Source organism: Dermacentor silvarum, chromosome 1 (genome assembly GCF_013339745.2).
Source record: "Dermacentor silvarum isolate Dsil-2018 chromosome 1, BIME_Dsil_1.4, whole genome shotgun sequence".
Taxonomy (NCBI): domain Eukaryota; kingdom Metazoa; phylum Arthropoda; class Arachnida; order Ixodida; family Ixodidae; genus Dermacentor; species Dermacentor silvarum.
Window position 1 is genome coordinate 4,439,652 of NC_051154.1, and position 27,695 is coordinate 4,467,346.

Consider the following 27,695-nt stretch of genomic DNA (forward strand, 5'->3'; position numbering starts at 1 on the left):
CGCGTGGGAGATTGAGTGCGTTCGCTCTCCGTGATAGCGCGCGTCCCCGCACGCTTCCGCTCGGGCATACGGCGCGCGGTGAAGATTTTATCTATACGGAACCTCACGGCGACGACGACGACGACGGCGATGGCAGAAATCCGGTTGAAGTGTCCATATAATTGCTATCGCAATAATAAACTGAGTCGTCTTTCCTTTCATCACCTAGAGCATAGCTCGTAGACTGTTTTCTTCCGACACGCCTACGCTTCGCGCTCGTATGCAGTGTCACCACAGATTAAATATTGAATCTAGCGACACGCCAGTAAAAGGCAGAATTAGACCACATGAAGTTAAGGAAAGACGCACAAACAATAAGAATACAGAAGGTAAAATTTGTTACATAAACATGCATGGTGGTCGTAAGCAGGAAAAAATGGCTGGAAATTCAAACGCAGCTGAACAACGAAGCAATTAGGTGTACGCCTTGACGGAAACGCATCTACGAGATTGGGAGCAGCCGCCTGTTATTGACAATTATGTATGGGGAGGGTGCAACACAATGACTGGGTCAAACCAAGCCATGCTCTGAAGTGGCATCGATTAGCGGCACGTGGCAAAAGCAGACTGCTTTGCTTGCTGCCGGCTTCATTTGCGTGCAGTGCCCGTCTCTGCGTGTAGCCCACGTTACAGACGTGTGTCCTGGGTTGGCGAAAATGCCTAACCGTCGCCGCCACTATCGTTTCGCGCCCGAGTGCCGTACGGGGTACAGCCGCGTGAAAGAGGCACCGAAGGCATCCTTATTCAATGTTCCGCGAGACGAAGAACGAATAAAGCAGTGGGAACGGAACTTTCACCGTGCAGATAATATATTGGATGAAACAAGCGCGGTCTGCGAGCTATATTTCGAACAGGCATATACAGGGTGTCCCAACTATCATGCACCAAGATTTAAAAATGTGCAAATGCCACGTAGCTGGACAGAACCAAGGGAATGCTGTTTACCGTCGCTTGGAGATACTCAGGTTATTTCTTGCATTCCGTCTAATTACATAATTAGTCTTAATTAATTAGGCAACTTCTCAAATATTATAAGTAGATTAAATGTGTCAGAAAACTGTAGAGCAGCTTGAAGAACTCCCGATACAGCTTTCTGTTGCTCAATACATGCGACATAAATTGTTTGCCTAGCGGGAAAGAAGCCTGCGAATACAGGCAAAGTGCTTCCAGCGGCCAGTCGCACGGCAATTTGGGTGTATTTGCGGGCTTCTCTCGCGCACGCAAAAACTTTTATGTAGCACGTATTGATCAACAGAAAGCTGTATGGGGAGTTTTTCATGTTGCTCAACAATTTTCCGATTGACACTTTTCATCTAATTATAATATTTCAGAAGTTGAATTATTAATTAAGACTAATTATCTAATTAGGCGGAATACAAAAAATAATCTGATTATCTCCAAGCGACGGCAGACATTACGTAGGTTCTGTCCTGCAGCTACGACTCTGTGCATATTGACGCCAGAAAGACTCGCAAGCCAAAACGTTGACCACTCCGGTGAGTGGGGAAGGGTCGAGTGCGGACCCACGTGTCGCCGTCCTTGAGGTCGGGGCAAGGCGCGACGACGTTGTAGTCACAGACGTGTAGCTGTCCTAGGTCGGGACACCACGACGACGAAGTAAGTCACAGACGTGCGCGGAAGACGTACCCAGCACCTCCACCAGAAAATGTCACGAAGATAGCAATCGAGACCATGGCAAAACGGTGTTCTTTCAATATAGGCTGACACTCGGAGAGCGCGCGTTTCAATATAATCGATGGGAAGGAAATACGCATTCCTCGCGGAAGGCCCCTATTATCGGAAGGTGCCATCCCCACGAATCTCCCGAACTTGCATGGTTGCAGCGAACACAAGGCTGAACTAACAAGGAAGGTGGTCAGTGTCTACCTAACTACTCGGCCGTAATTCTTCGTGAAAGGAGTTAATGCAGAGAAGCGAGAGGTAACAAACAGACAATGAAACTCCGAAAGATGAGACCTAGGATAAATATGCAACATAGAGGGGGGTGAGTGGTCATTTGGGATGCTTATTACCTTCTGCATGCTGTTCTGCTACATTTTTGGAAGATGCGCCTGACCAATATGTTGTATTTGTGACTGTAAATGAAGTGTTTATAAATGCTCTGAAAAATGCTTGTTTGTTTCGGCCAATTTACTCTTATGCTTTGTATTGTAAGGAAGTGCTCTTGTAAAAGCGAGCATGCACGAGTGCCGTAGACAAACCAATTGAGATTGCACAACTGCTGAGCGAATTGGCCTCCGAGCCTGTGCGGCAAGATTACGCCGCAGCGTCGTGCACCACGGCAGTTGAACCATCAAACCCGATGCGGTTCGAGCAAAGGGCATGACGAAGGTAACGTACGATTAGACTGTGGCATAGGCAAATTAAACGTCCCGCGGAAGCGTAACATTCAACATGATCGCGGGAACGACGTGAAAGCTTCCCCGAGCAGTGGTCCGGAGAATCGCACTTTTTTACGCTACAAATAATTGCACGGTCGGTAGTGCAGAAACCAGCAGTTTACTTGGAAGTGAAATGGTAAAAGTAACGCTGTCCGCCCGGCAGCCGCCGGAGCGAAGCTTCAGGAGGAACGTCTTGCTGCGCCCTCTCTCGGCAGGCAACATGCAGCGCTTCAGCCCGCGCCCTCCTCTAAGTCCACTACAAAGCCGAACTTGGTACACTGTAGTTTTGGTACACTGTAATAAAACATTTTACCATGAAATTTAGGCTACCACCGAAAATTAAACGCAGCTGTGCCAGTCTTCTGCACAGACTAAGGCTGGGGGTAGCGTTTACGCGCGGATACGTACACCTCATGCGACGCACCGAGTCTCCAGACTGTGAATTGTGCAATGTCAAAGAGACTATAGGTCATGTGCTTTGTGACTGCCCTAGGTACGTGCAAGAGCGTCAAAGGTTGAATAATGACCTTACGCGTCTCGACAGCCCACCGTTGTCGGAGGACGTTATTTTAGGCCCTTGGCCAGACACTCAATCAAGTTTCAAGGCCATGCAGGCGCTACTGAACTTTTTAAAAAGTACGGGCCTGGACTGTAGGCTTTGAGCATGCCAAAGTGCTTGCCATATGTTTCATATCCTCCTTCTCTCATCATCGTCACCCATCATGCGTCTCTTTCTTCCCTCTTTCTTTCCCTCTTCCCCTTCCCCCAACGCAGAGTAGCTGGCTAGAGGAATTTACCTCAGGCCGACCTCTCTGCATTTCGCATCATTAAACTTATCTCTCTCTCTAATAAAACATTTCTTAAAGCACGAGTTAAGAATTTTTATAGACACGGATCCTTGCTGAAATGTGAGAGTGTCAGAACAGTGTGCCATCTCCAAGTGTTCCTCGTTGAAAAAAACCCACAAGGTTGAGTACCCGTTGAGAGATATTGTTACTGAGGCGTACACGTAGCAGAATTTGGTGGGTCAGCATCATTTGCAGTCCCATAACGTGCAGGATCCTTACGGCGTAGTGAACGCAACGGCAGTAGTCGTGCTCAGCAATGGCATTCCTGGTGTCAATAGTGCCTCTTCTGTGGACGTAGAGGACTTGATCTACAGCATACCTCATGGTGAACTTTTTGCCGCGGTGCGAGAACTGATTGATCAGAATGGTCTAGTCGTCTTCTAAAATGCTTGCGGAGTCTCTGTCAATGTGTTTTTGTAACTGTTAACTGTCTTTCTTTCCTCCACCGTGGTAGTTATTAAGGACTCCCCGTTCTTACAGAAGAAAGGAATCTGTATAGGGGCTAGCGTTGCACCAGTCCTGTGCCAGATATTTTTAGCCAAGTTTGACAACCTACTGCAAGGTTCTCTTTTTGATAAACGTATGTGCCGAGTTATCATATATGTTGATGATTTCTTGATTATTTTAAGTATTTCACCTAATGACTCCTTGCCTGTCGTAGTAGACCAGGTCTTATCGATATTTAAAGCTTTCTCGAGCGATCTTTGCTTCACACATGAACTGCCCAGTAACCACTCGATAAGATTTTTAAAAACTGAACTAACTTTTCTTGACGATGGCCATGTGTTCTTATTAGAGTGTACTAGAATATGGTCGAGTGGGACGAGCGGCTGGGGCGGCGCATGCTTTGCAGTGAGGCGCCCGACGTGGAAAAATACTGTGGCGGCGCTGCGATCGAACTGGATTGGGCCGCATCAACGTCGCGCCGTTGGAAACTGCTGGCGATACTGCTCGGCAGGGTCATTCGCACTACTTCGCGCGCTGGTATTTGCGTTAAGACCTCTCAAATGGTGTTCATAATCTAATATGACATGTATATATGTCTTAAGAATAAATGCCTTTCTTTCTCTTCATTTTATTTTTTAATGCCGCTCGGTGATGCGCGTGCATTGCGACCGCAGTGTCGGCTTTCATTTTACTATGTTATTGTACGGTTCCCTTTGGAGAACAAATATTTTTCTCGTTCTTCAAGCAGCATGTATCTCTCGTGTGTATTGTTCCGCATATAGTTTTCCATCAGTAGGTCTTGCGAAACGCAAACGGAGAAACATATGTAACTTTCCTGCTTGCCGTTTCAAACAAGTAAAGCATATCTACCCCATCCGGTACCTTGTACTCAGATTTCTTTCTTCTTTTGGGTTTTTTTTTTCGTGCCAAAACCAGTTCTGATTATAAGGTACGCCGTAGTGGAGGGCTCCGGATTAATTTTGACCACCTGGGGTTCATTAACGTCCACTACAACGCAAGCACACGAGCTTCTTGCATTTCGCCTCCACCGAAATGCGGCCGCCGCGGCCGGGATTCGATTCCGCGACCTCGTCCTCAGCAGCGCAACGCCTTAGCTAACTGAGCCCCCGCGGCTGGTACTCAGATTTACGGGAAGCATTGTTATTGAAAAAAAAAAAAAACTGCAGCGCAACATTCTATTCAAGTTTCCGCCTTACTCGCGTAACAGAATGCGGAGTAATTGGTACGGGGTACTTTATCGCGGTCGGTGTCATTCTGGAAATTCATTTCAAGTGGATGCGTTTTGCAACCTCACCGGCTACAATTCGTAAATTGCAATATGTGTCGTAAAGTAATTAACTAAGAAGCTCATTAATCAATTTTGTTAATAAGTTGATTAGGTGTTTCGATTTCTCGTGCTACTAATGTCCGCCTCTTCGAATAACCCAGCTCATCAATGAGAATTGTGCTAACTGCCACAGGAGATTTTTAAAAATTCCCTAAACCTTAATTTCGAACACCCGGTATAGTGGATACGGCGTTGCGCTGCTAAACTGGAGCTCGCGGGTTCAATCCGTCGCGGAATTCGATGGGAACAAATGGAAAACACTCGTCTACTTGTATTTAGGTGCACGTTAAAAAGCCCCAGGTGGGGAAATCTAAACCGGGTGCCTCATACTCATATCGTGGTTTTGCCACATAAAACCCACAAATTTATTTGAATTAAAAAAAAATAAAAAGACAGGTGGCTGCGTTCCTTCGTCTTTTTTTCTAGGAGTGTAAACAAAATCAATAACCCGCCGTGGTTGCTCAGTGGCTATGGTGTTGGGCTGCTGAGCACGAGGTCGCGGGATCGAATCCCGGCCACGGCGGCCGCATTTCGATGGGGGCGAAATGCGTAAACACCCGTGTACTTAGATTTAGGTGCACGTTAAAGAACCCCAGGTGGTCCAAATTTCCGGAGTCCGCCACTACGGCGTGCCTCATAATCAGAACTGGTTTTCGCACGTAAAACCCCATAATTAAATTAATTTTTTTAACAAAATAAATTATTCTCGAGTCTGATTTCCGAGAAAAAACATGTTACGCTTATCCTATATTTATTTCATACATAAATGTAATGCCATTCCCAAATGTCTGCCCGCTCAACTAAGCAGCTTGTATATTATAAACGGCTGCTTTCAGTTATTCAACGCACTATCATAACGACAATAAGGAAGCAATTAGAGAAACGGCATACCTCACATACACGTACAGATATGTGTAGATCTGCTGCGTTCGTTCAAGAAGATAAGTGTGGTACCACATGGGGCACCCAGTTTTAATGGATTGCAAAGATGGTGAGACTGTAAAAAAAAAAAAAGTTTTCCTTGCCTGAATCAAGATAGCAGACTAATAGGCTGCCCCAAAACGGGGCATTTATATTGAATGACAGCTTATTACACTTATTAGCAGGGCTTATTAGCAGCTTATTAGCCGGACTTATTAGCACCCCTGCGTTAATTCTCTCAGGAACTGCGCCTCTGCGCAACAGCCACAACTCTCCGGCAGCACAATCATTCGGAATAACAGTCCGCACTTGCATCGGTAACTCACCTTTGAGACTGCAATAGTGCTGTTATGCGTTACATTCGTACGGAAACGACTGTTCGGCGTCGTACAGCATATCAATAACACCATCATATATATATATATATATATATATATATATATATATATATATATATAGTTTCAATTGCCTGCTATGAATATTATTTCTGCGAATGAGAGTTTTATGTGCAGTATTCACTAATACGCGTGTTTCGTATGCAAACGTGCACGGTCGGGAGTTCTCACTGTACCATTTGTACCATTCTCAATGTACCCTTTGGTTTAATTACGTAGAAATACATCGGTCATTCTTCGCGCCACGCAGCTAATAAACCTGGTTTATTTCACTTTAATATTGTTTTCTTCGATCATTGTCCCTGATCAATATCCACCGACAAGAAGCGCGCGTATAATGACACGCTATCAGTAATAAAATTTTCCTACGTAGCTTCATGTTGCAGAGATGCCAGTTGCTTTTAGAAGACAGTGTTAAAAACAATGGTTCACTTGGCTAAAACTACCTTTGGTACCCGCCGTCAAGAGTTATGGGCGCACCAAAGCAACTAAAAAAAAAAAAAAAAAAGCACTACACAGACGTTCTGCGAGAAAAACTGGGCGCCGCCAGCAACCGCGTAGCGAACGCGCGCTCGCTAGCAGACGACGCGCTTGACAACGACAGCAAAACTGAAGAAGACGCGTTGTATAATCCATGCCTCAAATATATATGTTTAGCAAGATGGTGTAAACATAAATTTGCAGTTGAAATAAAGCACTATTTTAAGAGCGTACTATGCGCAATCGGCCTCGGCGCCCGCAGCGAAAGTACGTTGAATATGCCGCGGAGCGCGTCTACGCCCCAATCCAGTTCGCTCGCAGCGCTCTCGCATAATTTTTCCACACGCGGCGCCTCAGCGGGAGAGCGCTGTTCGGCCCACTCGGCCATTATCTAGTACACTCTAGTTGTACTAGATAATCTAGAATACGTGGCGCGAAGAATGACCGATGTATTTCTACGTAATTAAACCAAAGGGTACTTGATTATCTAGAATAAAGGGTACTCCTAGATCCTAGATAGAATCTAGGAGTAAGAAGGCGTTGTTACCGTACTCCTCCGCTCACTCAAAAGTCGTTAAGAGAGGAATTGCCATGAATTGTTTGCGTAATGCTTTGCAAAAGAGTTACCACCACAGAATAAAATCAAGTTTTGGCAACCAGTTCGAGCGTTTGGTGGCCGCTGGTTTCCCAAAAGCGCTTTTGAAAGCAGTGGCCGAAACGCTGGTTCAAAAGTGTAAGAGGCGAGGACTGACAGCTGAACGGAAAAGACTTGAAGTGATGCCCTATGTACATACGGTTTCCCACAACGTCAAGAAAGTTGTTGTGAGGCAGGGCGTTAACGTTGTTTTTTCTGCTCCATACAAACTTTGAGGCCTTTGCTCACGTGTTGCGCGTGGCAGAAAGAGACCTCCCGGGTGTGATGACAAGCGTTACATTTTTTGTGTGACACGTGTGCTGTACGAGCTTCCGCTGAATTGTGAAAAGGTGTACATCGGTCAAACAGGCTGGCGTATTAATGAGAGGCTGCGAGACAATCCTTGGAACACCTCTGATGGAGCAAAGTTGCCTCGCCATTGTCGGCAATGCGGCTGCGTCCCGCTTTTTTTCAATCTAAAAATCATTGATAGAGGCAAGGGCAAGACGGAGTGTGAAATTTTCGAAGCCTACCATAACAGCATGCAACGGTATAATTGCATCAGTACTACCTGTATCTCACTGGTGCAGAAGGAACTAAGTTTCCTATCGCACTGGCGCTAGCAACTTGGCCTATCGCAATCAACGTTAGTTTGTGTGTGGGTGTTGGCCCTTGAACTGCGCAAGCTCGCCTGGTTTTCCTGGGAGACGGGGTTTTTCAAGAAAGCACAGCTGTTAGTCCAGTCGTTGTGTGTGCCAGTGCGTCTCTTCTCTATCCTTCGTCTTTTGACTGGTTCAATACTCAAGAGAGTGCCCCTGTACCAATAAAAAGTGCAATAAATTGTTCTGAGTGCCGTGCACCCCCTTACGTGCGCATGTGCACTAAAGGACGCCCATGCGCGGCCAATCTCTAAAATGCAGAGCGCCGCGCATCTTCGCCGTTGCCAGAGTCGTGGACCCCTCGGCGCCGCTACCCGGGCTATCTGGCCGGCCTAAGCACAACGGAGCGGCCCGCGGCACGCTGCGAGCCCATCGCCCTCCACCACTGCAGGGCTAGCCTGGCGTACAACAGCACCGCTTACCCGAACGCAGTTGGGCACACCACGGCTCGGGTGAGTGAACATGAAGGTTGACATCCCGCGGGCTTTCCTATTTCGGCAATAATGAAACTTGGTCGGTCCGCGGTCATAGCCTGGTCATGCCGTTTGTTCACATTGGCGCTCTGCTTCAAGGCACACGACCTTCAAGTAGAAAAGCTCAAGAAAATACCGAGCTCACAACTAAATTTATCTGGCTGTTCGTCCTAATGTATGCGGCCTCGACAGCTAGAATATTTTCTGAAAGCACACCGAACAAAGAGTAAATGTAAAGGGACCATGACAGCAAATTTTCAAGCTTGGATTCCATTAGAAATTCACCATTCCCCACTGGTGCCGTACACAATTTCAGCGCATTGTGCGTGGTGGAAAATTTTAATTTTTAACGTGATTGGCGTTCTTTGGATTTTTCAGCCGTTTTCGTGGTAGGTCGGTGATGCGTACGACGGTGGTCAGTGCACGGAGGTCGGACTTGCGCGTGGGAAAAACGAGGGCGTGTCCGGGAATGTGGAGAATGATTTATTGGCACCTTTTTTGAAACGGGGCGGGGACAAATAGTCACGCTTGATTTAATCCGGTTTTACTACATCCATTACCCTCCAGCCTTTTTCCTATCTGATCTCGATTTTACGTACTTATTTATTTAGAAAATACGGCAGGCCTTATAGGGGCCCTTGCAAGAAAATGCATAAGCACGTGAGAAGCAAAACAGAAATAACAAGGAATAAATACAATGGAATGATTGTAGGAAAATAAATAAATAACATTTTCAGAAATACTGCACCAAAACAAGATAAAAAAGAACCAAACAACATTTTTCAACTGTGGCATGTTCAATGCTTTCAATGTTAATAAGAAGCAATTTAGGCAAGTAAGTTATTCCATTCGGTTATTGTGCGAGGAAACAAGGAATATTTAAAGGTGTTGGTCCTGGCAAAATACAGAGTTAATGATTTGGCATGCCGGTGCCTTGTCAATCGCCCTGTCAGCGGTTGCATGTATTGCTGCGGATTAAAAGATCGCTGATTATTCTTAAGCAGATAGAGGAACTTAATCCTTTGAATTTTCCTTCGCAATTTTAGTGTTTGTAATTCATTTTCATTCAGTTAGTGGGAGGGTCAGTTGGACGGTATTGAGGAAATATAAAGCGTACAGCTTTTCGCTGAATTTTTTCCAATGCATCGCTATTGCGTTTCGTGTACGGGTCCCAAACAATTGCCGCTGTTGAGACTCGGGTAGCGTGTAGGCCGGTGATCCTTCAGCCAGAGGGATGAGTACGTCTGGGAGTAAGAGCGAGAGAAAAAAATTGTTTATTTTACAGTATTTGCAGTGGCTCCAAATATGGAAGCCCACTCCATGGGAGAACACTTTGAAAGTCTCAGCTCACTACATGTCTGAGCGCATATCAGAACACGTCAGCACACCCCACTGCACTCAAGGTGTCTCCTTATAAAACATTCGTCTTCCCTAGTTGACCCGACAAGGTAATCAGATGACCTTGATGTGGCCAATCAGAGGGGTCGTATTGTTCACTGAACTCCGCCTCTAATGTTGCACCTTCGAAGCAAGGACGAGGCAATCTGGAAACGGGGTTCACACTCCTTCCATGAAAGTCGGTGACTTAGTTTCTTGTCCTCCGAGTCTCCGACGGTCTTCTTTCGAGGGTCGGGAGAATGGCCTTTACGCTAATCCCCGCTTCTAACGAAGGGTGGTGGTTGTGGTCGGTCGCTTCTAAGTGAGCTTCTTTGTCATCGCGTCACTGCTGTTGTCGGGCCGTGTCGCCAGGTAGGCGGCCGCTGATGAAGGGGTAGGCATCGGGGGAAGCACCCAAAGAATGCGCACTGCCGAGTTGTGGCGCTTGTTTGCCCCTCTCGTTGGTGTCGGGCACTGTCGCCGTCTGGGCGACGCTGATGAAAGGGCCTGCCTCGATGGGAAACAATCAAAGAATGCGCCCGGCAGATTCGGGACGTAACAGACTCCTCCCCCGCCGGAAGATCCGACCTGAGGGTGACCAGCTCTCAGTTTGCCCGAAGCGTCGGTGGTCAGTCGTGATCTCGGGGTTTGCTCTTGAAATGATTGCCAATGGCACACTCGAGCATGAGGTCCCAGCATTAACCTCGTTGTGGCCTTCTCCCTGGGAATACACAAGCACACATACGAACCACAGGGCACAGAAAAGCGCCTTGCTCGCACTGAGAGCCATCGGGTCTAGAGAACAAATCAACGCACCTGCCCTTATCTAATATATTAGCACCAAAGCAGCCATCAAATCACTAAACCTTCGCTGAAGCCCACAATTTTGAGATTAGACCAGGATTCACAACTTTCTCGCAACCTCCGATAGAGAACAGCAGGGGCGTAGCCAGCAATTTTTTTCGGCGGGGGGGGGGGGGGGGGGGGTTCACCGGCCCGACTGGGGGGGGGGGGGGGGCAAGCTTCTGCTTTCCTCTAGGTCACGTGATCGATAATAAATAGGGGTAGTTTAAGCAGACTCTATACATGTATATCAAAGACATGTATATCCCCCCCCCCCCCCCCGCGTGTGCTTGTGAAGACATTAAGTAAAACGTAAAGTAAGCTCAGTACATACAGTAAGTACGACAGGTACAGTGGGCGTTTGGAGCAACGGTCTCTCATCGCGCCGCTGAATGGACCAGCCTTCGAAAACGCATCATTGAGACGACCCATGCGATCGGACAAGACATCATGAATTGTTAATTTCCGTTAAGCGAATGTGGCGTCGTCCTCGTCGGGGCGAAGTGCGTTTCACAAGTCAAGGACTTGTGAAAATGCACGTGTGACCAGGCTATACCTAGTCCCATGGCAATAGCTTGTTCGCTGCGTCCTTGCGCTAGAAAACTTAATTACGCGCAAAAACGCGTAAGGCTTTTTTTTTTCGAAGCTTTCGTCGCCCTGCTCCCTCATACGAGAGGGTTGCATTTCCTGCGGCAAGTGCATGGGCCGCTGTGTCTTCGGCTGTGTGCGAGCGTGCAGTCGTCATTTGCCGTTACGTCAACAGATTCAGAATTGTACAGAATATTTCACCGCACAGCATAGATATCGCATGCGTACACATTTTATGTAGTGCGTGCCACTCATTTCTGCTTCACTTACGCCGGTGCAAACAGGAAGCGGCCTTGTACCTCACAGAATCTCGACTGATTGGTGTACTAGTGATGCAGGAATGAACTCCGGTATTGTTCAGTGCATGCTGCACATAATCAATTTCTCAGGACGCGTGAACTACGACGAGAACTGTCAGCGCCTGCAACAAGAGTTTACTTACGCTGTACTGCGCACAGCAGTAATTCATGCTTGTCGGCTGTCTGTTTCGTGCATTCTATTGCGAGTCGGTGGAATTTCACTGCTGTCATCAACCCCTTCGTGTGTACATTGCTGGTTTGGGATTCCACAACAAAACAGCAACTACCAGCCTTCCGTAATTGCTGGTTTGGGATTCAACAACACAACAGTAATTACCAGCCTTCCATAGGGGCGCAATCGCAAACAAGAGATGTTTCTCGCGCAGACTAAGCCTATGTTCACACTTGGGAAGCGGCAAGCGGCCGGAAAGGCCAAAGCGGCCGGAAAATTTTTTCCGCGCCTGTCCAAGTTCAGATTTGTTTTGCTACCGCCGCGGCCGCCGCTGCCGTTTTCGTCCAGATCCATCTAGTCTGCGTACGTTTGTCGGCGTGGTGGCGCTCATTATCGCATTATTTCGAGCGGTATGTTCATTCTTTGACCCATGTACCGTCATCAAAAGTGATCATTTTACGCAACTTCGCGTGTCATCTGCGACCTTCGGTAAATTCCTCGTTGGCGTTCCGTAATTCTCCGCACACGGGCGCGGTAGCGCTGAGTCACAGGTTGGTGCCTAGGCGTGATAATATTTCTTTAATAGCTTTTATTTACAAGTTGTAATAACATTTCATCATTTCGTATTGTCGGCGCCTCCAGGACACCAAAGGCGCAACGGGAACACCACAGCTAAAACCCGGGCTGGCCCTTGTGTTGGGGCTCGCCAAAGCCTGCGCGTCCTACGTGAGACCTACGCTCCCAATCTATCGTCGCGACGAGAAAAGCACCCCGCGACTTCTGCAACAAACCGCACACGTGCGAGGAGAATTATGGAGCGCCAACGAGGAATCTGCCTAACTGTTGTCTGCCATGGAAGTGGAAGAAGAAATGGCTTTTATACTTCTACCTACTTGTTTTCTAGAAATGGACAATGAATAAACGGAAGACGCGGACACCTCGGAAACGGCGGTGGTGGGTTCGCCTGGCTTTGCAAAAGCGCGAGAAGTTGGGTCACGCCAAGGCTTCGTTGCCGCACCTCCGGTCGCGCGACGTTGAATACTATCGCGAGTATATATTGCTGACAGCACGTTTTAGTGCCACTCTTGTCGTAGAGCAAGGGCTGGTTCTTCATCGCGTCGATCAGCATTACAGCCTACACTTTTGGTGCCATGTTCAATTTTATGACCGGTTGTTTACATGCTAGTGTAGCTTCCAGTGAAGCAGAACGACTTTCCGCCGCGTTTCCGCTTCGCCATGGCGAAAAAATCGGCGCGAGACCGATTTGGCTCGCAGCCTGTTTTTCTGCCTGTTTTGCCGCCTAGGCGGGCGGATTTTTGCAAGTTTTTGCCGCTTCCGACAGCTTCGAGACCAAGTGTGAAGTAGCCTAAGATCCTGCGCGAGCGCGGCCTAACCGGCACCTGAAGGGATGCGGTGGAAATGTATACCGGAGATTTCGACCACCTGGGGTCTTTAACGTGCAACCTAAATCTAAGTAAACGGGCCTCGAGCGTTTTCGCCATCATCTAAAATGCGGCTGCCGCATTTGTTGCTTCATTTGTTGCGCAATTGTTGCTTCAGAATGCGGCCGCCACATTCTCGCCAAAAACTTCACAGAGTGTCAAAGCCTTGACAAACACCGTTACAGTTTTTTTCCATATGCAGACATGATTCGCTGTAAATTACCAACCCACATGGAAGCGCCCAGGAATTAAATTGTGATAGTAGCACCGGTTTCATGAATTATGTCAGCGCGAAGCGACGAAAACAAAGGGTGGGTAAGTAGGGGGGGGGGGGGGGTTGCGGAAAAAATTTCGGGGGGGGGGGGGGTTTGAACCCCCCAACCCCCCCCCCCCCCTGGCTACGCCCCTGGAGAACAGCATTCCTAGTGACAAAGCACCACATATACAGCATACGGCGCGCGGCGATGATTTTATCGCCCTTGGACTTTATACGGAACCTCACAGCGACGGCGACGACGACGGCAGAAATCTGCTTGGAGTGTCCATGTAATTGCTATCGCAATAATATTGTTGCACGTACGCGTGCAACAATCCAGCGACTTCGGCAACTCGAGCATTACGCCGACAGGCCCAGCATTTTGCCATCCGCGACGGACTTTTATACCGTCGCAACTACCACAATGCCGGCCGCACATGGAAAGGCCGTTTCACATGGTGCGATTTTCATCGAACCGGAAGTGCGATTTCCGTCGCATGCGACGAAAATCGCAGTCGCATGGCCAATTCTGCAATTTTCGGCTGCGAACAACCGGTTGGTCGCAGCGATCGCTGCGATTTTCCGTCGAAATTGCGCCGAGAGCTATTTCGCGGTCCGTTTTGTAAAATTGCGGCGGTCGCTCAACGCAACGTTTATAGATACTTTTTTGTCTATAAATGTTGGCTCAACGAGCCTCGAACAGTGCAACTAATTGAGTGGAGCCTTGGATTGCGCAATCGGTACATAACATCAGCACCGACACGCGAACAGTGCAGATAAAAACTCGTAGGTCAGATTCGGTTCTCTGATTTCTATGTGTTGGTTGACACGCTACGTTGCTAATCACGCGACGCTTTTTTAGGTTGGCTTCGGGTGCTGATAGTACGTAGTTTTGCGTGATTTTCCGTTATTCACACGCGCTGCGAGTTGGTAAATACTACGAGGTGTCCCTCACGGGAAGGCATGACCTTCGCATGTCGTCCCAATTTTCTGGTTGTAGAAACTACTCGCGATATACGAAAACGCCACAGTTGTAGCGCGGTATGCTTTTACGGACGGAACAATTTAAAGAATATGGAACTACGGACAAATGATATGGTCAATATGTCACGCTATACGCGCGACGATTTAGTCGCAGTCGGTTGGTTTGGGCTTTCATGCGCATTTTATGAATTATCTCATTTCAAGGTTCTGTTACTTCCGCTGCAAGACGCGACTGCTTATCAAGCTCGCAAAGCGAAGGTGCAAACTATATATCATAATGAATGTTATACAATAACATATTTAACGCTTTGACTGGGAATAAACAGTATTGCCAATTTGTTTTCGAAGCAATATTTAAACAGTTTTTTTCTCTATTTTCTGATGTATCATTTTTCTCATGAAAAAAAATCAATAAACCTTCAGTGTGTTGCAGACTTTGTATCCTTACTGCATCTGTATTAACCCTCACATTAAAAGGTAATTTCATATTTCACTTACTTCAGTGCATCGAATTACTTTTGTTTATGCTGGTTGTAACATATCGCAGTACTCTAAGAAACTACTTAGCCATAAACATCCTTGCCTTTTCTTGCTTCTCTGTCTCTACTTCCTGTAAAACACATTCAATAATGCGAAAAGCAGGCGAACACCTTGTTTTTATAAGCAGTAGATAACTCATTAAACAAAAGCAGATCAAAATTGTGCAGTGAAGTCAGCCGGTTGCATTCCTTCGTATGAATGATAGTATCTTTTCAAGTGTGGGTGGGTCTTGCATGTCCACAGCTCATAAAGTGAGGCGTAGGTATAGCCCATCAAGATGGAGGCAATGTTGCTAATGAGTCTGCACTTACATGTATTACTGCATAAACTCGTATAACCATATCCCATCATTACTCAGCCTAGCTTGCTCCGAGTCATATTCACCAAAATTCTGCTTATCTGAGCTTGCTCATTCATATTCATCAACATTCTACTCGGGCGAGCTTGCACCGAGTCATATTGTTACGTGTGGAAGGACACAGACGAAAGAGGCTATTTACAGGCTATTTACACAGAAGCCAGACAGCCAGGCCCACAATCGCTCGCACCAAGAGCAATTCGATGTTATCGTAACAATATTCACCAAAAATCTACTTAGCCGAGCTTGCTCTGACTCATATTAACCAAAATTCTACTCAACTGAGCTTGCTATGACTTCTATTCATCAAAATTCTACTCGGTGAGCTTGCACTGAGTCATATTTACAAAAAATCTACTTAGCCGAGCTTGCACTGACTCATATTCACCAAAATTATACTCAGATGAGATTGTCCTGACTACCACTTGACAATATTCACTAAAAGTTTACTCAGCCGAGCTTGCTCTTACTCGTATTCATCAAAATTCTACTCAGCCAGGCTCACACGAACTCAGACTCATGGTTAGTTCGAAGTCTTAGTGAGCCGGCGTTTGAATGAATTCACTGAGCTATGTATACATTACATTGTGTGACCTGTGCGGTGAATAAGCAAACATTGTCTATGAGTACGTGTTGCATCGGGTGAAATGAGGACAACTGTACACACTGCAGTTAGTTTTCTAGAGTTTAACTGACTGTTGCGCGAAAGCTTCGCCTCATGTCGATTCAAGCAAGTGCATTGGATCTGCATCATATTTTTTGCCAATCCTGCTGGCTGTCTTGGCCATTACTGGGTGGCCACATTTTGTACATTTCACCACAAAAATGAACAAATGACTGTGGTGCAATATATTAAAAAAAAGATGCTTGCATCACTGCAAGTATAACAATCAGAACATGATACAACCACATGCACATAAGATGCACAATAATGCTAAATACATAAACAGACGGAATCAGCTAGCCACCACCTATTAAAAAAAGAAAAAGCACAGGCCAATGCTGCAATGGGACTACGTATAACCATTCCCCTTGCCAGGTACATGGGCTATAGGAGAAACACACGTGCAACCTAGCAGTTACCTCGAGGTAGCACCTATGGACGCTTTTGCCTTCGCAGCTGGCCACTCAACCACTCAAGTGTGTACAGTGTGCACTTGTACTTGGGCACACTTTTTATTGTCTATATCTCAAAAATTTAATGTGGCTCCTCAAAATTTTGAGAATGTTTGGATTCTGAGGCTTGCAAAGGTAAGTATTTTTATTCCATTCTCGTTCAAGGTGCAAGCTCATACAAAACCTTAGTGATATTGTCAGTGCCCTTCACTTTCCCTCAGAACATAAGTAGGCTGTTATTGAGATTCTAGCAGCTTTTCAACAGCAAGAAAGGTAATCAGCTTCCCCTGTTTTCAGCATTGGGTTAACGCAGGCAATTCAGGGAGGCATAAAGTTGTGCTAATACAATCGGTTCGGGAATACCAGATTAGATTGTGCCTTGACGGTTTCCTTGCACTTTCTTATTTTGGTCAAATAATCTAGTTTGAAATAGCTCCAATTCGCATGGGAGCCCCCCCCCCCCTTCCGGAAAAATTTAAACTTTCCGCCTATGCATGTTCCACTTGGAATGTGCCGTTGTACACTGACGAAAAAGATCCATTAAATTTCTTCGATGCTGCGCTGAATAGAAGCCACGTCACAAGGGTTCCTTGTGAACAGCAATACGACGCATCAACAAATGCACTGGGTTTTTCGAGGAACGCCTTTCACGCCAACGCTTGAAGCGTGCACTGGATATGTGCTGCTGTTCGTTTTGATAACTTGAGTCACCGAGTATTGTGCGTCTCGGAGGCCACTAGATAGCGCAGCGTGTCCCGAAAGAAGTGCCGCATGATCAGCGTTTGCCACGCACGCCATGCATTTCGGAGGCCACGCGCAGGCTTCGTGGCACTGGGGCTAGATGGCGCCGAGTGTTCTTAGGGACGTGCTAAATTTCACTGCAGCACACGACTTACACGTAACTCTTTTGGACGGTGGCAATACGTTGCGTCGCTATATTGATTCAATGCTAAACGCATTACCGTCGACAGTCATTGTGAGATGGGTTAATTTTTTTCTCTCTAGTAAACGGTTCATCATTCTTCAGCTAGAAGCGTTATCGACCAGCCGCGCGTTATTGCCAGCGTTTCCCCGACAGAAGCTGCGGCACAAGTCCCCTCTCCGCTGCAGTCGAGGTTATAAGCGATGAGGGCATTCCGGGGGCTATTCTTTTTCGCCGCCGTCATGTGCCTGAGCTTTCCAGCCCGGTTTTCCTGGCCGCGAACGGAGACAGCCGGGAAACTCAAATCACGAGTACATCTTTTCAACACAAAACAGCTGTAATTCGCTTGTGAGGCGGCCGATTTTAGTTTGTATCTTGCTCCTCTCGGGGTCGTCAGATGGTGTAGGAGTCTAACTGAGCGCATCATGGTGCCCTTTTTTTCCGCCAACACTCAGGCCCGTATTCAAGAATGCAACTTAAGTTGAAGCCAATAATTGATTTAAATGACGCCTGTCGTGAACGCGCCGGAGGAAACGCAGTGAGAGTCTTGGGCACGTTCACGCCAGGCGTCACTCAAGCATGGGCTTCAACTTGTGTTGTGTTCTTGAATACGGCGGTTAGTCACTAGTCGCATTCATCCGCAGGTATTCATCCGGTGATAGCGAAACTCATTCGATGCCTCATGGTACGACTGTCGTGGTAACCGAGGGCCCGGCGGCACGGCTTCGGCCCAAAGCAAAGTTCGCTTCTACGGTGCCGTTGCACCGCCCGCACGAACCGCAGGAAATATCCATGCATACAAAAACAGAATGATATTTTATTGCGTTAGCAATTATATGGACACTCCTAGCGGATTTCTGCCGCCGGCTTCGCTGTTATCGTCGTCGTCGTCATCGCCGTCGCCATGAGGTTCCGTGTAAAGTCCAAGGGCGATCAAATCGTCGCCGCGCGCCGTAAGTGCGAGTGAAACCGCGCGAGGGACCCGTGCTTTCACGAAGAGTGAACGCATGGCGGATATCAAACGCGACGTCTTCCGTTGCACGTAAAGGCCGTGGGGGGATGGGAGGGAGGGAGGGGAGGCGACGTTTAGCTGCGGCACCAAATGCGTATCTTGCGACCGGACGCAAGGGGAACTCAGCAAAGAGAACTCAAGGAGAAAAGCGGGAAGGCAGCGCGGGAGGGAGGTGATGCGGCTTCTACTCTGCCAGCAACTGCGTACTTGTACTTTGCGCGGCTGCGGGCTGTCGCGCGCACCGATCTTGAAAGCGATCTCCACACGGATCTTACCTTTGTATGCGCTGTGTTTTCGCCGCTCAGTTTCCGTTGAAACGATATACCGCACGAACATTCGCTCGCTGCTGTAGCCGCGCTTGCTCACGCCAGCGTTTTGACAGTGGTTGTCTGCGGTCATCGAGTGTGATCTATTCATGTTTGCTTGTGCGTGCTGACACCATGTTTGTTAATTCAGTTAGTAAGCGAATGTGTCCAAGTTTATGCAGCCGATAAAACTGCTATCCTTACTCCGTATAGCTCGCTATTAATTTGTTATCGCAATTTATGCTTCGCCTTTCGGGCGAAACTGCGACATTTTTTATCCAAGTAAACTCCTCACTTTCCATCTATGGAAACAACTGTATTATAGTTTAACAGTTTCGAGAGCCGAAGCGAAAGACACCGGCCATTAGAGCGAAAACTAGCCGACAGACATTTCCAGGTAATAAAATTAATAAATCTTGTAGAAAAGAAAATAGATATCCAAAAATGTTTCTCCTGTTTCAAACAAGAAGCTAGAAATTTTCTTATTCGCCACAACATGTCGTCTACATGAGACATACGCAACAATTGTTCTCCTATACAAGTCAAATAATGTGCCGAAGTGATGTTTCACGTAAATTCCTTTAAAAGTTTCTCTTACGATCATTCTATGCGCGTAAAGTGTACATGTAAATTTTATTCACTTATCACTACCACATTATGATTTTATGCATACATTGATGGTGCAAGTGCATATCATTTCTTATGTTTTGATGCTTATTTTTCTTTATTCATGCAATAAGCGATGTAAAGCTGTGTATCTGCAATGTGTGTTTATATATCACGTTTGCTATCCTTCTAGTTGTTGTGTTGCCTTCCACAGTGTGGTTTGCGCGAGCTGATGCATGTGTACAATGCAGTTTGTAACTATGCTGTGTGGGTATCTGTAGAGGAGGTCGAGGCCTTGTCAGGCAGTTTTGCCTTTAGCCTGCCTAAGGAAGCAAATAAATGAAATGAAATTTTGAAGCGAATTCTCACTTCTATTGAAGAAAGGGCCTTATCACTGGTTGCGCAGGACGTACAGCGAGACTTGGTGGCCTACCGGCAGCTGGCCGACTCCGAATGCCACCCCCTTGCTGCCGACCTGGTGTGCCGCCTGCTGCAGCCACAGTGCACGGAGTCGGGCAAGGTGGTGCTGCCCTGCAGGGCCTTCTGCCAAGGTGCAACACTCTGTGCGATAGAGTTCGCTGTGTCTGACACGGCTCCTCCTCTGCGCAGAGTTCTGGTCATCATGCCAGCAACAGCTCCCGCATTCTGTCGCCGCTCAGATCGACTGTGGCCGCCTGCCGGTGTACAGTGGTGCTGGTAGCTGCCATTCCAAGCCCGGTAAGCGCTGTCCAATCCACGTCTACGGACGTCAACCATTTAATGTTGCCATCCTCTTCCTGCAGCGGCAGAAGGTGGCGCAACTCCAAATTAGTACATGAACTCAGAAATGCATGCCCGCCGATCGGGCTGACTTGAGAAGCGCGCGTAAAGAATGCTCCTCACGCTTCGCAGAAGCCAACAGGCTTGGATATAGACAGCCATCTTACTTGCATTAGCCATCTGTGTATGCGTTGCTCCTTCCTTGAAAGCCCGAAAAGTTTGCTTAACCGAAAGCTTTGTTAGCTTTATGCGACTTTGAGATTTGTTAAATGGCTACAAAAGGGAAACTGTTAAATTTGCTTACCTAGAGTAACAAACAGGCTGTGCCATACTAATAGACTCATCACTGTCCTTCAATAGCCAATGTAATCTGAATAGAAAAAGCACTGTTCATGTCAGGAGGCACATTTCATGGGAAGAGATTCTGAAATTAGCAGGGTACTATGTTGGGCGAGTTGGTGCATCGCTAATGCAGATGTTATGGCGCAATGTAAGACAATGGAGTACCGACTATATTACGAGTGGAAGCGGAGGGAGGGGGGGAGGGCAAGCCTCGCCCTTTCGCTTCCTATATATATTGCTACGGGCCGCCTCCTTGCATTAAGGAAGAAGACGACGATCGCCGGGAAACGCTGCGCGTGTTGAGCCATCATGGCTATCTCTGCCAACAATCCCTGTACATAAATACTGTCCTTTTTTATCTATTTGACGCCCCGTCACACATTGGTGGAGGTGCTGGGTATCGATCCCAGTACGATACGTTCTATAATTGACCGCCTCCATTCTCGTCAGCCCGACCCATCGCTTCGTCTGTTTGAGCTTCACGACGACATTCTTTACCGTCGTAGTACCACTCCCGACGGCCCAGAGCTTCTGCTTGTTCTCCCCAAGCATCTTCGTGCTACTGTTCTCCAAGAACTCCACGATGCTCCGACAGCTGGCCATCTTGGCGTATCCCGCACATGCGATCGCGTGCGGCGCCGATTTTTCTGGCCTGGTCTGTACCGATCTGTTCGACGCTACGTTGCTGCGTGTGACCTTTGTCAGCGACGTAAACGGCCCCCAGGGTTGCCTGCAGGCCTCCTGCATCCTATTCACATACCCCAGGAGCCATTCTACCGCGTCGGTCTCGACCTCCTCGGTCCATTTCCTTCGTCTACTTCAGGGAACAAGTGGATCGCAGTTGCGACCGACTACGCTACGCGTTTTGCCATCACGCGAGCTTTGCCGACTAGTTGCGCCACTGACATCGCCGATTTCCTCCTTCATGAAGCCATCCTTCGTCATAGTGCTCCTCGGCAACTGCTCACAGACCGAGGCCGCTACTTCTTGTCGAAAGTTGTTGATACCTCCTTCGTTCCTGTTCTGTGGAGCACAAGCTCACTACTGCGTACCACCCGCAGACCAGCGGGCTCACCGAAAGGCTGAACCGCACCTTAACCGATATGCTGTCGATGTACGTGTCTGACGATCATTGGGACTGGGACAGCGCTTTGCCATACGTCACGTTCGGGTACAACTCTTCCCGTCACGACACCGTCGGTTTTTCGCCGTTTTACCTCCTGTATGGCCACCACCCTACATTGCCTTTTGACACGCTCCTACCTACTGTTCTATAACATACCACGGAGTATGCCCGCGATGCTGCCGCGCGAGCCCATCTGGCACGTCAGATAGCTCATGAGCGACTCTCCGACTCACAATTATGCCAAAAGGACCGTTACGACCGCTGCGACCGGCACCTCTGCTTTTCTCCGGGATCTCTTGTGCTTCTCTGGACTCCTTCTCGTCGCGTCGGTCTCTCTGAAAAGCTTTTATCGCGTTACACCGGACATTACAAGGTTTTACGGCAGCTTAGTGACGTGAACTATGAAATCACCCCACTGAACAGTTCTTCACCATCTACCCTGCCATCTCGTGACGTCGTGCATGTATCCCGACTGAAGCCGTACTTTTCCGTCGCCTCCTCGTGTAATTTCGTCTGCGCCGAGACGGCGCTCAGCCCGCCGGGGCGGTTAGATGTTACTGGCCGCCTCCTTGCATTAAGGAAGAAGACGACGATCGCCGGGAAACGCTGCGCGTGTTCAGCCATCTTGACTATCTCTGCCAACAATCCCTGTACATAAATACTGTCCTTTTTTATCTATTTGACGCCCCGTCACAGTATATATATATATATATATATATATATATATATATATATATATAAAGAGAGATAGGGGGAAGGAAGCGAAAGGGCGAGGCTTGCCCTCCCCCCTCCCTCCGCTTCCACTCGTAATATAGTTGGTACGCCATTGTCTTACATTGCGCCATAACATCTGTATTAGCGATGCACCAACTCGCCCAAAACAGTACCTATATATATATATATATATATATATATATATATATATTGTAAAGACGAAGTGAACTTGGCCGCGAGCGCTCGCAAGGCGGGCTCTGGAAGAGAACGACGACGAGGAGAGAATAGAACAGCCGGCCCAGTGAACGGGTGCTGTGTCTCTGTCTCCGTTCATTACAATGGCGCAGCCGACGAACGCCCCGTCTTAAGGCGCTCCAGCCTTAAGCACCGTGCTGCGGAGGCCTTGCGTCCTCCAGCATCTCACCGTCCTGGGTCCTTTCGGCGAGGGAACGCCGTCAGCGCTTCCCTTGGCATGGCTGCCTTACCCGGGACTACCTTGATCTCCGAGCTGACAAGGCATGCCGTCCACGCTGCCTTGGACATGGATTCTCGTCGTTCTGGGTGCCTCCTGCGGCTAGGGAACGCCGTCCACACTTCCTATGCCCTGGATCTCTGCCCCACGACACCATCGACAACAAAGCTAGCAAGGGATGCCGTTCACGCTCCCCTGGCCATGCTTCCGGCTACAGTGAGTTCCGCGACCGCCACCAGCCTTGGCTCAACGAATGCCGTGCACGCTCCCTTGGCCACTGGTCTGGCTGGCCCGACTACTGCGGCCGCTGCCGCCGCCTCAGGGTGCGCGGATTCCGCCCTTGGCTCAACGCACAGCTCAGCCGGCAGCTTGTCCGACGCGATGCGAGCCATCTCGCTGCTATCACAGCAGCTGGACTACTTAGTTTCAGCCACGTCCGGTTTTCCTCTAGCAGCCTTTCCATCACCTGCGGCCTCGGAACTACCGGAGTTCCACGGATTTCCGAGTGACCCTATTCTGTGGGTGCAAGCAGCCAACGCGCTCGGGGCACGCCATGCCTGGCCCGACAATACGATATGGCTGGTTGCGGCGGGGCGACTTGCGAGGTGCCGCCAAGGCATGGGAGAACTACGAGGGTATCAAACAGCGGTCCTGGCCTGAGTAGAGTGCAGCTCTAATAGCTGCTTTCGGCCAGCTACCTTCTGCCTGCGGTGAGTCCGACCGGCGAAGTTCTGCGCACAGCGCTCCGGCGAGCCACTGCTTCGATGCTGCGGCAGGTGCGCCCAGCAACGCGTCGACAGAGTGGTCCGCAGGCTGCCTCGCCGCAGACGCCGGCTCACCGGGGGTCGCTGTCTGCTTTACCCCAGACGACGGGAAGCGCATGATGACCACCGCTTCCACTAGTAACCCGCTTCCGATAGAGCCATCTGGTGGCCGCCCGCTCCCTTATGCCTGTGCTGCCCCTAGCATCCCGAGCATCAGCTGCAGCTCGTCGTCGTCGAAGATCGCGACCGAGAATCATTGGTTCGGCAGCAGCGGCGGCGGGTCGAGACCTCAGCCGCCACCGCATCGGTCGCAGGCCTCCCGTTCGAACAGCTCCACGTAGGCGTCCTCCGCCATCCGTGGCGGGCCTGGAGGTGAGGCCTACAAGACAGCGGATGAAGCTGCATCCTCAGCGGTGTCGGAAGTAGAAGCATGTGGGGACAACGCGGGAAATGCACAGTGCTGCGACCCTTGGGACACGGATCCATCCGCCGTGGATCTGCTGTTGCTGAGGGCCGAGGAGCAGCGCAACAAAAGCCCCGGCACACGCCAAGCCCTCTGGCCAGTGCCTCCTCTGCCCAGTACCGTCGTTGTCCTCGTCTTCGGAAGTTTCACTTGTACCGGGCATCACGGGGCAGCCTTCACTGCGGTATGTCTGTTGCCCGGGGCCACCACCGCATCAGGGGAACGGTGCCAGCACTTCGGTGTCTTCTAGTGTTCAGCTGCAACCAACGCCAATACCTCGTGGTTCCAGCGGCAGTGGCGGTGGCCGTCCTTCAGTTCCGATTCCTGCTACAGGATATCAGGGTTTGGCGTTCAAACAAGCGTCAGCGGCCGACAAGAGAGAGAGAAAGAAAGAAAGAAAGGAAAGACAACGAGGTTTGCCAGTGTAAATACCGGCTTGCTACCCTGTACTGGGGAAAGGGGTAAAGGGAATAAAAGGTGATAGAAGAAACAAAAAACAAAACAAAAAAATTTGAAGTAAGAAAATTCGCGCAATAACGCGACCCTACGCGCTACAACGTTCAAAGCCGGTCGCACAATTCACAAGCCCTTAAGAACTTCAGCAGAGCCCTTAAGGCCTTGAGTGCCGAAGCCCGTCTAGACCAGTGTCCTAAATCTTTTTCCTCTGTGAGAGGGCGATTGTCCAGTTTTTCAAGCGCAGTCGCGGGCACTTTTCTTGCCACATTGTAGCGGGGACAGTCACAGAGGAGGTGCTTGATTGTCTCCTCGCAGCCACAGTTGTCGCAAGCAGGGCTTTACGTCTGCCATTCCAATGCAGAAGGAATAGGCGTTCGTGAATGCAACGCCGAGCCACAGTCGGCACAGAAGTGTTGCTTCCGCTCGTGGTAACCCTGGTCGAAGACGGAGTTGCAGACGTGGATCCAATCTGTGGAGGCGTGCGTTGCTGAAATCACTGGCGTTCCACAGAGTCTGCGTAAGCTCGCGTGCGAGGGAACGAAGTTTTGTGGCTGCGTCTGTTCTCGACAGTGGTATCGATACAATAGGGGCACCATCGTGGGCCGATCGGGCAGCGTCATCCGCACTGTGATTTCCCGAAATTCCGCAGTGACCCGGTATCCACTGGTAGATGATGTTGTGCCCCTTGTCGGTTGCGTGATGGTGAAATAGTCGGATGTCTGCGACTAAATGTGCGTTAGGTCCATGGTTGAAAGGGGACAGCAGGCACTGAAGAGCTGCCTTCGAGTCACAAAAGATGGACCATGACTGTGGTGATTTGGGACCAATAAATTCCAGCGCAGCACGGATAGCTGCGAGTTCTGCAGCCGTCGATGATGTAATGTGAGACGTCTTGAATTGAATGGTGACAGGTTTCACGGGAATTACCACTGCTCCAGCTGAACAGCGGCCGACAAGACCATTTGCCAGAACGACCCATTACCACGGTCCTCTATTTCCGAGAACACCCCTGCTGCCCCTATTGGTGCTGTCGCCGTTAAGCGCAACATCCACGCAGGAGTGAAAGTGCGCCATTCAGAGTCAGTGCGGCGCCCAAGGCATGGTGGCCACCGCAACAAAGCGGAGCCGATGGCCCTGGCACCCGTGCTGCTCAATATGTTCCGGTTTACATTAGACAGTTTTAGTTTAACGTTAGCGTAATAGCGGGGTTACGGGAAATAGCGTTACCGTTCCGCAAACGAACTTTGCAGAAAGAGAGTTTTAGTGTAGCGTGATAGCGTAGATTACGTGCGGGACGCTATTCCATTACGCTTTGAATTTAGCATACATAGGGCACCTAAGTCTATGTGTGTGTACGTCCGGAAAGTGCGACAGGCAGCGCAATGGAAGCCAGAAGCGCGTTGTATTTTTACTTGCCATGTCCGCCGATCTGCAGCGAAACAGACAAGCAGTACAAGCTGTCTACCTGGTACCATAGCCTCCGAAATGTTTCCATCTCAGAGGCCATATGCCGTCGTCGCGCCTATCTCCCAACTTTACCGACAGGTGGCGCTCGCATCTCGGAGAAAATTTCTCTCGTTAGGCTTAGGCGCGTTCGAAACGAGAAACGATCTCGAAAATTCCTCAAGATGAGCCATAACACTCTCTCTGCAAAGCGGCACGAGACTAAGCAAAAGCCGTTTACGCAGTCATTTGCTACGATCGAATTGAATTCTATAAATCAACGCCAAATTCAATTCGAAGCGGGCGACCGGGACCGCCGCCATGTTTTACGTAAACTACGTAAACACGATAACACGGTAACGGTTAACTCTGAGAAATATCGTGCGCACGGTGAACGGTATGGGTCGTTTAGCGTTCTGCGCATTCGCATTTCGATCCCGCTATTCCGGTACGCCCGCTATTCCGGTAACCACGCTAAACTAAAACTGTCTATTATCGGACAATGTGGTGTCATCTTTTTCCAACAACAGTCGGCAAGGCCTGCGACCAGCGCGCAACAGCCAGTGCCGCACACCAGAGAAGCTGGTTGCGCGCTGGATGGCTCACCAACGACGACCTCACACCCTGGACACGTTTCTTTGTTGCAAGCGCGCCGTTAACTCAGTTGCAGCGTGGCCGAGTGTAAAGACGAAGTGAACTTGGCCGCGAGCGCTCGCAAGGCGGGCTCTGGAAGAGAAAGACGACGAGGAGAGAATAGAACAGCCGGCCCAGTGAACGGGTGCTGTGTCTCTGTCTCCGTTCATTACATATATATATATATATATATATATATATATATATATATATATATATATATATATATATATATATATAGGGAGCGCTATTTGTGCATATCGTCGTCATCATTTGTACATACGACTCATCATCATCTTTTCGCTCGTGCGGTGCTTCGGCTCTGTCTTGGGCAGCTGCTCGTAAATAAAGGCAGCGCATCGGTCGACGTCTCACAAGTGCTGGAGTGTGCTTCGTTTCCAACGTCCTCTTACTATTCCGATTCCCCTGGAGCTCCGGTCCGGTCGTCGTTTGCTCTCGCCAAACACGGTGATGGCAGAAACCAACCCATCCGTGCACCAGGTCTGCTCAGCCAACTGGGCCTATCTGGACCGTGAACACCAAACAACGAGACCCTCCCGTATTTGCCGGCCTCTGATGCGACGACGTGGAACATTGGCTCGAGCACTACAACAGAGCAAGCGACGTCAGCCATTGGGACGACACGCACAAACTCCGGTATGCCGCCTTTTACCTCACCGAAGTTGCGAAGACGTGGTTCTTTAACCACGAAAGTGACTTTTCGGACTGGCCATCATTGACCCAGCAATTTCGCCAGATATTCGGCATGTCCTCTGGACGCTCCGAAGTCGCGAAACAGAAGCTGGCAATGCGCATACAGAAACCGGACGAGTTCTATACATCCTACATTGAGGACGTCCTCGCTTTCTGCCGCCGCGCACAGAGTGACATGGCGGAAGCTGACCGCGTTCGCCACATACTGAAGTGCATCAACGCAGTTGCCTTCAATGCTCTCGTCATTCAGAGCCCAAACATCGTTCGTGATATTATCACAGCATGCCAACGCCTTGACACGCTCCAGTCCATTCGCCTGCCAGGTTCCTCTTGCGACACTCGT

The 27,695-nt window shown here is 49.0% G+C and overlaps 1 protein-coding gene across 4 annotated transcripts in view; it reads left to right on the plus strand.

Annotated features, from left to right (window-relative positions):
• Positions 1 to 27,695, plus strand: part of LOC119456179 (atrial natriuretic peptide-converting enzyme) — a 608,985-nt gene that overhangs the window by 452,490 nt on the left and 128,800 nt on the right. For all 4 annotated transcript variants that reach the window (XM_049660866.1, XM_049660865.1, XM_049660868.1 and 1 more), the window contains 3 exons: positions 8,435 to 8,625; positions 19,873 to 20,017; positions 20,076 to 20,183. In XM_049660866.1, the coding sequence (XP_049516823.1) occupies positions 8,435 to 8,625; positions 19,873 to 20,017; positions 20,076 to 20,183 (444 nt within the window). The remainder of the gene's footprint in view (positions 1 to 8,434; positions 8,626 to 19,872; positions 20,018 to 20,075; positions 20,184 to 27,695) is intronic.